Source organism: Sorex araneus, chromosome 1 (assembly GCF_027595985.1).
Source record: "Sorex araneus isolate mSorAra2 chromosome 1, mSorAra2.pri, whole genome shotgun sequence".
NCBI classification, from domain to species: Eukaryota; Metazoa; Chordata; class Mammalia; order Eulipotyphla; family Soricidae; genus Sorex; species Sorex araneus.
In genome coordinates, this window is record NC_073302.1 from 20,360,800 (window position 1) to 20,370,377 (window position 9,578).

Consider the following 9,578-nt stretch of genomic DNA (forward strand, 5'->3'; position numbering starts at 1 on the left):
ATTTGGCCCCTGTGGGGCATCAGGACGCTTCACGGAGAGACGGTGCCCGGGGCTGAGGCCCGAGTGCTCCCTGGCTCCCCCCGCCGTGCCCGGCCCTGGCAGATGCCACGATGCTCACAGCACCCACCCCAGGCCCCTCCCCATCGCCCTGCAGCCTTGGGGCCGGATTCACATGGCACACGGGATTCGCACCCACCCCTCTGAGTGACCTGGCTCTGGGCTCTGACCGAGAGCCGGCCCGGATCCCGCCCAGCAGGACAGAGGGCGTCACCAAACCCTCTGGCTTCTCGGCTGGCTTAGATGCCTCTTCCAGGAAGCCTTCCCAGACTCCCCTGCCACAGAAGAAGGGACTGTTTCCCACCCCACAGGACAGGGTGCATCCTGGATCCATCCCAGCCCAGGGCTGGGCCTCCCCAGCCTCGTCCATCTGGCGGCCAGCGAGGGCTCAGCTCAGCCAGGCTGGCCTTAGGCTTCGCAGGAGTGACACACGACTGCCTGCTCAGAGGAGACGCTTTATTGACAACTTGGAGGAAAGAGCCACGAAGGTGCCACCGAGTCGCCAGGCTCTAAGCCTGTGCTGCTTCCTCGAGTTTCTTCTTCCTCTCCTCCTCGTGCTGCTGCTCCAGGGGCCCACACAGGCTCTGGGGGAGAGAGGGGTGGGGAGTGCGATGAAGGGGGTCCCTGACCCTGCCTGAGCCTTAGGTTGCTCACCCCGAAAGGACGCAAGTGCCTGGGCCGTGGCTCTGGGCAGAGCCTGCCTGACAGGGGGCAGCTGGACATTCAGTCCTTGGAAGCCCATCAGCATCACCACGTGACGCCCCTAACTGCTGCCGTGTCCCCCATGCCACACCCTGACTGCAGCCCCCTAGAGCACCACAGCCAAAGCCACAATCCCAGACGTGGCAACCAGGAAGACGATGGGGAAGGCAGGCGGCAGAGAGAAAGTGTGGGGTGCGGACCCTGGGAAAGATGAGAAGCTCCCAGTGCTCACGGCCTGCCCAGCCCTCACCTGGGTCTCTGGCTCCCCACACCCCTCACCACTCTGCCTTTGCCAGGGCTGGAGTTGGGGAGGCTGTGCCTGTAGCCTGTCCAGACACCCCCTGCTGGTGGATGGGGTGAAGGCCTGCACACCTGGGACCTAAGGCCCCAGCCTGGGTTCATAAGCCCTTCCCCAGGGTCCCTGGAAGCTGGAGGTAGGGTGGGTGTCCCCCCAACTCCCTGGTGGTCCGGCAGTGTGACCTTCCTATGCTGAGAGCCACACAGTGTCACATCAAGACGCAAAACAGCACCGCCAGCCCTTGAGCTCTGGGAGTTGAAGTATTTTCCCACACAGGGTGAACGGAAGGTGCCACCCGTGGATCTCAAGCTGGCTACGGAGACAACCCACGTGTTGGGCAACACAGGAGTGGGTCCGAAAGCCACAGCCCAGGGGTCGGAGGGAGAGGACGGCCGGGAGGGCGCCGCCTTCCAACCCCAGCTTCCCATGTGGTCCCTGAGCACCAGCAGGAGTGATCCCTGGGCACAGAACCAGGAGTCAGCCCTGAGCACTGCAACGTGAAGAGGAATCCAAAAAGCGGGAAGCCAAGCGCATGGGCCAGAGAGACCATCAGATTAGGAGACACAAGTCAGAGGGGGAAGGTCGAGTTGCAGATGACTTTGCACCTCTGGGAGCTGGAGAGGGAGGGAATCAGGGATGGCGGTATTGAGTACCGAGGATAAACACTAGTCTGGAATCACATGACTGAGATTACGGGGGTGAACGGTGCGGGGACAGGGAAGAGTGGGCAGCAAGAGGCAAACAGGAGGTGAGTGGGGAGATGGGTGAGGAATCTTGACGTTGGTTACAATCATGTTACTTCATCTGGTGTTGACGTACAAAATAGCACACTTCTATAGGTCAGCGCCCTAGGCACTAACATGATTGTAACCATGTTACCTCAACACTAAAAATCATGATGTAAAAAGTAAAATATCTGAGAGAATATTTTGTTGTTGTTTGGGCCACATCTGGCGAGGCTCCGGACTGACTCCGGGCCCTGCACGTGGGAATGACTTCTGGGGTAGCTTGGGGGACCTTATAGGATGTGGGGGGTCGAGCCTGGGTGGGCTCTGTGCAAGGCAAACGCCCTCCCCGCTGTGCTAAGCTCCACCCCCTGGGACAATACTAAGCAGACGATTTTATCAGCGATTCTGGGAGCAGATCAGGGCTGGGCGTTGGCGAAGGTTGGCCGACAGGGGAAGACCTTTTACTCAGGGCAGAAGACTGGGGTGTGGCCAGGGGGGACAAAATTCCCACTCGTGTCTCCCCCGATTCCTCCCGTCACGGTGGCCATGCCGTCTTTCCTGCCGGTCTCTGCTCTTCCACCCCATGCCGGCTTCTCCCCACTCGCACAGCTGCTCCTGACGGCCCGGTGACCCGACGAGAGGCCAGTGGTCCAGCCGAGTCCAGCAGCGCGCCCTCCCTGGGCCCCTGAGGCTGCCTCCTGCCCTCACCTTTGTCTCGTCGGTGGTGATGATTTCTGACACCTCCAAGCCCAGGCACTTGAGGGCCCCGTGGAACTCGCCCATCTGCTCAGGGGTCACTTGTGAAGTGTTGGCTGCGGAAGGAGCAGGGGTTCTGGTGGGGTGGGGGCAGGGGGAACAGGGGAGGTCCCAGAGGGACAAAGGGGGCGGTCCTGAAAAAAAGGCCCCGGGGAGGGGGGCCGTGGTGGGGGTTCCTACCGTAGAGAGACAGCCCTATCTTCTCCTTGTCTTCTGGGTGGTAAGCAAACATGTAGATCGAGGGGTCCTTGGTGGGTACCACGTGGGAAAAGTACTTGACGCCATTATCTGAGGTCAGGAGGGGAGACAGACTCTGGGTGAGATGGTTGTAGGGGGGCTGGGGTTCCCACAGCACACACGGGGCAGCCTGAGCCCCTGGGGTGCGGAGCAGAGTTGGGGAGGCCAGGAGGCCGGGGGAGGGTGGGAGGGTTGCCAATTCTTGTTCCCAGGAACACAGGGCACTTGGCATGGGTGAACCTTGAACTTCCTGCAAACAGCGCATGGAACCAGGGTCCTGCTCCCCTGTCACAGATGGGGGAAGCGAGACCCCGAAAAGTGCCTTCGCGCGTCAGGTCGCCCTGTGCCTGGTTCCAGGAGCTGCCGTGGCCTGGGTCACCACAACACTGCCCTTCTTTTTTTTTTTCTTTTTGGGTCACACCCAGCAATGCTCTGGGGTTGCTCCTGTTCTGCACTCAGAATTACTCCTGGTGGTGCGTAGGAGATCATATGGGATGCTGGGAATTGAACCCGGGTCTGCCGGGTGCAAGGCAAATGCCCTACCCCCTCTGCTAACGCTCCAGCCCCAACCATTGCCCTTCAGAGTGACCAGATGATAAAGGAAGGTCGAGAGTCAGGCAGACCTGCAGCCTGCCTTGGGTCTGCTGCCTCTTTCCAGCCTGTGTGACCTCAAGGGAGTACCTTGGCGTCTCTGGTTCTTGGTTTCCTCTTCGGGTCGCTGGAGGGTTGTTTGTGAGTATCAATGGGACCCCTTACAGACAGTCCAGGATTTGGAACACAGCGGGAGTTGAGGATGTGTCACAGCACCGTCCCCCTGTCCCCAGAGCCAGAGCCACCCCACAACACCTTCCTTCCTGCCCCCTCCCCACACCCCCGGCCACCCCAGCCCTCTTCTAGGTGAGTCAGACCCATGAACGCGGCACTCACTGATCACGGACAAGGTCCCGTTTTCCCGCTGGATGTCTATGTGGCTGGCGTTGTAGGCGCACTTGTCCCCTCTGGCACCCAATAGACAGTGGCAGGGGGGCAGGAGAGTGGACAGGAGAAGAGGGTGGTCACCGAGCAGTCATGGCAAGCCGGGGGGGAGGGAGGGGCTGGTGGGCGGGCAGCAGAAGCAAGGGCAGGGGCGGCTTCTGGCTCTCACTGGGTTATGTATGCTCGGAAGTAGATGACGTTCTCTGTCTGGTTGTAGGTGTAGTATGAAACAGCCGAGGGGACCATCTTGGCCCATTTAATATACTCGGGGTGGCGGAAGGCGGAGGCGATGAAGAACCACTTGCCACTGAGCTGGAGGTGGGGGGAATGGGCCATTGATTAAGGGGCTTCTTGTCCAGCTGGCAAATAGGGGACTCCAAGGGTGGAGTGAATCTGGAGGGGTTCGCTCTGAAGATCACCCTTCACCGACACCCCTACCCAGAAAGCCCCTCCTGAGTCAATTTGGCCCCCATCCCAGCCCCCGGAAGGATCTTGCAAGGCATCAGACTTTGCAGGGAAACGGGCAGCACCCTGGCTCCAGGACCCAGGATGTGGCCTGAGCACAAGGCATGATGGGGGCAAAGCCCTGCAGCCAGGTCAACACTCACCATCTCCAGAGTAGCGTTGGTGAGGGGCGTCCCTGTCATGTTGGCACACTCCGGGCTCTCGGCGCCCACCAGAGGAAGGAGGCTGAGAACTGCGAAGGCCCAAAGCAGCACCATGTCGGGATGCAGAGGAAGCCGGAGTCCCACGGAGTCCCAGGGAGCAAGTGACTGAAGGGTGCAGGGACCTTTGGAGTCCACTGCAGGGGCGGGGCTCTGATGCAATCCCAGGAGCCTCTGGGAAATGTCCACCGCTGCCTTCAGCTGTCCCCCCTGCGTACCCAGAGCCCAGATCCAAACTGGAAAATCTCCAGGAGCCCAAAGGCACAGCTACTGGGAGCCAAGGGGTGCAGACCGGAACGTTGTGATCCTAGTTAAGATGGATGTTTAGTTGTCACAGTTTTTTAAGAGGAGTTAGTATGTTGCAGATCTAAACTCCCCCAAAGGGAAGAACAATAAGATCTGAGACTTCCGGAAGCCTGAAATCTACTGAATTCAAGAAAATGTCCAGGATTGGGCTAGAACATAGAACAGTGGGGAGAGGGCGCTGGCTTGCCAAGCCTGTGTTGATTTCTGGCATTCCCTGTGGTCCAGCACTGCCAGGAGTCTTTCCTGTGCTTCTCTGATGTGACCCAAAAATCAAAAAGGGAATAGAAGGTCCAATGTGGAAGACCCACTGGCTCACGGATGTGTCCAGCCTTACTAGAGCTCATGGGGACCCATCTCCCTCGGGCTAGCCGTGGTCATCCACGCTTGCTCTGAGGAGCCAGTGGGAAGGAGGGAATTCTTGCTTGAAGGGAGAGTAGGGTTCTGGGGGTATATCAATCGGGAGCTATGAGGACGAGGACTTCCGGTCACCAGGAGCACATCCCCCCTCACTGGGCCAGGGATGCTGAACAGAAGAGTTTAACAGCGCTTCCGTGCCAGCAGTGCCCGCCTGCCAGACCCTGGCAGAAGAATTACAACACTCCCTGCCCACTCCTGTCTGTTTGCAGATCGATTATTGATTGCGCTATCTGAGGTTAACCATTTACTGATCACTCTTTATTTTAATCCTGCACACATGCATCAAGACCTTTCTGCTCTGAGTTCAAAGGCTATGCCAGTCTGTTCGTGCTGTGCTGTCTGTCTCCCACACATGCTAAGATTTGTTTACCCACATGATCAGAGCTAGTGATGATGGCCACTCAATACCATTTTCGCAAACCACAACACCCAAAAGAAGAGAGAGAACAAAATGGAATACCCTGGCACAGAGGCAGAGTAGGGCGGGGGGGACGGGATTGGAGGGTGGGAGGGATACTGGGTTCATTGGTGGTGGAGAATGGACAGTGGTGGAGGGATGGGTTCTCTAACATTGTATGAGGGAAACACAAGCACGAAAATGGGTAAATTTGTAACTGTATCCTCACGGTGATTCATTAATTAAAAATATATGTAAATTAAAAAAAAGGGGCCCACAGACCAGGGCATCTTTGTACATTGCTGTGCAGTACCGTGGCACCTTTGCTTCCCTGCTGTAGAACCATTCCAATAAGCAGGGGGACCACAAGAAGAGGGGGAGGTGTCAGAGGAAGGAAAGGAAGAAGCGAAGGAGTTAATTAGACTGTAATGTAGAGGAGAGTGAGAGAAAATCCCTCCCTCCCCTGATTCCTCCTCACAATCAGTGTCCAAAGAGAGGCCAAAGATAAGTACTAAGTTAAGAAAACTTATCCCGAGTGCAGAATACAACTTAATGGAAAAGTCTGGTAGACAGGAGGGTTGGTGTTTTCGTAACATCAAAACAGCACCGGCCTCATCTGGGTAATTTTATTTGGCGGAGGAAAAATACAAGGATAAGGCAGAGCCACCTAATCCTTCCACCTGAAAGGCCAATGTTGCAACATATGTTGCAGTAAGGTTTGGTTAGACAGTCTGACAATCTCTCCAAATTTGGACCTTTTGAGGTGTAATTCTATTCTCCCATATTATTTGTCCCCAAATTCCCAAGGAACCTGACATTGAATTTTGTCCTGTGCAATTTTTAAACTCCATGACTCTTGTTCATAAGTTACAGCTTCATAAACTTTTCACAAATTTATATGAGGTGGAGCAGTAATAAGAATATCATCCATGGACCACTAATGGTACGAGGTACGAGCTTGCAGCAACGGGACGCTCGGGTGATCTCAGGATGGGGGCGGTACCGGCCCTCCTTCCCCCCCCCACTCTCCACCGAGATGTAACCCCAGAAGCCACATGTGTGCGGCCTCTCTGCTGCTGAACGAGCATGATGCCAGAGGCCATCTAAACTACTTTTGGTACCAGCAGCTTCTTGCAGAAATGTCTCTAGACTGGGAACTAAGGCGTGGCCCCATGCCACCCCAGGAGGGGAAAGGTTTTTCTCTCTCCCCTTTTCTTTGCCGGGGCACGGCTTGGCAACCGCCATCTGATGAGGACCACTAATGGTAGGTATGAGCTTGCAATGATGCAATTTCTGTCAGAAATTTCCCTGGACTTAGCTACTAAAATACTAAAATGCAGAAATCAAAAACCGCAATAGCGGCCGTGCAACCTCATATCTCTTCATTCTCAGCAACGGAAATTATCAAATGCTTCATTTTCAGCAGGCCTGATTCTGGTGGGGCGGGGGGGGGGAATCCAAACAATAATAGTGAGTTTTTGTTGAAATATTGAATGTAACCAAAGTTAAGAGAAAATAAAGTGAAATGTATCAGCTACACAGAAAGGGGGGTGGTGGTAGGGGGTGTGTGGGAGGTATACTGTTTTTTTTTTGGTTTTTTTCTTGTGGTGGAATATGAGCACTGGTGAAGGGATGGTTGTTCGAGCATTGTATAACTGAGACTTAAGCCTGAAAGCTTTGTAACTTTCCACATGGTGATTCAATAATAATAATAATAATAAAAGAATATCATCCTTGTAGTGAATAATTTTGACTTTATGGTACTGTGCCTTAACTATATCCAATAATTGATTAACAAAATATTGACACATTGTGGATGTATTCATCATCCCTTGAGGCGAAACAGACAAGTGATATCTTTTAGCAGGAGTTTCACTATTTAAGGAAGGCACAGTAAAGGCAAATTTTTCTCTATCCTCTTCTCTCAAAGGGATGGTATAGAAACAATCCTTTAGATCAATTATAATAATATTCCATTGTTTTGGAATAGTGGCCAAATTAGGCAAGCCCTTTTGCAAAGGGCCCATTGGTTCCATGCAGTCATTAACTTTTCTTAAATCACTTAACATTCGCCATTTACCAGTCTTTTTCTTGATAACAAACACTGGTGAATTCCAGGGACTGGACCTGAAAACAATATGTCCCAATTCAAACTGTTCTGTAACTAATTCATTTAAAGCCTTAAGTTTTTCTTGGGGCTGGAGTGATAGCACAGTGGGTAGGGTGTTTGCCTTGCACGTGGCTGACCCAGGTTCGATTCCCAGCATCCCATATGGTTCCCCAGCACTGCCAGGAGTAATTCCTGAGTGTAGAGCCAGGAGTAACCCCTCTGTATCACTGGGTGTGACCCAAGAAGCAAAAAAAATAAAAATAAGTAAAGCCTTAAGTTTTTTCTTTTGTTAAGGGCCACTGCTCAACCCAAACAGGCTGAACCTTTTTCCAGACTATTGGGAGAGCCGTTCTTCGAGCAGTGGCCCAAATTAAAAAGGCGATTGCTGAGACACCTCTTTTTCTTTAATATATTTCACACCAAGTTTTTGCAACAAATCTCATCCCCGTAGGGTAATAGCTATTGGAGCAATATGTGGCTGGATGACAGCCGTGTCTCCATCAGGATCACTACAATCCACGAGGTTGCACACTCTGTTCAACATTTGTGATCACACCCATACCAGAAAAAGTAACGTCCACACAATGCTTTTGCCAAACGATAGGCCAATAATGAGAGGTGACAACAGTAACATCAGCACCTGAATCTAACATACCCTCCAGTTTTGCTCCATCCTCAAAGGTCATAACCAAAGTAGGCTCATCATCAGTAATCTTTTTGGCCCAAAATATTTCTGCATTAGTTCTTCCAAAATCACCTTTTAATTTCATGCCTATATTTTTTCCTTGTATTCATGTCAGCACAAGCAGTTGAGCAATACGTTCCCCTTTTAATATTCTACTATCTGTTTAAACAGTGACTATAATTGAGATTTCATTCACAAAATCACTGTCAGTGAGTCCCACTTTTACATTAATACCTCAAAGTCATACTACTTCTCCCTAAGATCAATCCTGCTGTTCCTTTTGGAAGGGGGCCATAATCATTAGTTGGAATTTTGTAAATTTTATTAGGAGTAAGAAACAAATCCTGAAATATCAGCGGCTACACTTCCCTCCATTGCTCTCACAAGGTCCATATAAGACAGTTTCTTACTAATGCTCTTGCGTTTATTGATTGTTATGCTAGGGATGAAAGACTCTTTAATTTAATTTGAGGTTTTTTTTAAGATTTCCAGCATTGTTGAAGGGGAGACTGTTTCTAGTGTGAGGGGAGCCTCGTCCCAGCCCCTTCTCGGGGCAAGAGGCCTTTCCATGCCTTCACACGTTCTGCAGGTGTCAAGAGAAGAAGGGGGACCCCAAGGGGCAGCCCCAGCCTCGGCCCCTGGGCACAGAGATATCCCGGCTCTCGGCAGCGCTGACACCATGGGGGCGGGGTGGGGGTGATGGTGGCCTCAGGGGGGTCAGAAGAGGCCTTGGGGTGGCCCCCGGGGCTGGTCCTGGGAACCGTCCTGCTGTCCTGGAGGTGAGGGTCCCTCACATTTGGCCCCTGTGGGGCATCAGGACGCTTCACGGAGAGACGGTGCCCGGGGCTGAGGCCCGAGTGCTCCCTGGCTCCCCCCGCCGTGCCCGGCCCTGGCAGATGCCACGATGCTCAGAGCACCCATCCCAGGCCCCTCCCCATCTCCCTGCAGCCTGGGGGTCGGATTCACATGGCACACGGGATTCGTACCCACTCCTCTGAGTGACCTGGCTCTGGGCTCTGACACGAGAGCCGGCCCGGATCCCGCCCAGCAGACAGGGGGTCACCAAGTCCCTCTGGCTACTCGGCTGGCTTAGATGCCTCTTCCAGGAAGCCTTCCCAGACTCCCCTGCCACAGAAGAAGGGACTGTTTCCCACCCCACAGGACAGGGTGCATCCTGGATCCATCCCAGCCAAGGGGCTGGGCCTCCCCAGCCTCGTCCATCTGGCGGCCAGCGAGGGCTCAGCT

General features: G+C 53.7%; 1 protein-coding gene across 1 annotated transcript; it reads right to left on the reverse strand.

Moving 5' to 3' along the window:
• Positions 1-499: 499 nt before the first annotated feature.
• Positions 500-4,509, reverse strand: LOC101538583 (alpha-1-acid glycoprotein-like). Its single transcript, XM_004621141.2, has 6 exons — positions 4,362-4,509; positions 3,923-4,065; positions 3,706-3,776; positions 2,722-2,829; positions 2,494-2,597; positions 500-641 (listed from the first exon to the last, which is right to left on the reverse strand). The coding sequence occupies exons 1-6, from the start codon at positions 4,473-4,475 to the stop codon at positions 567-569; spliced, it is 615 nt and encodes a 204-aa protein (XP_004621198.2). The 5' UTR covers positions 4,476-4,509; the 3' UTR covers positions 500-566.
• Positions 4,510-9,578: the final 5,069 nt, after the last annotated feature.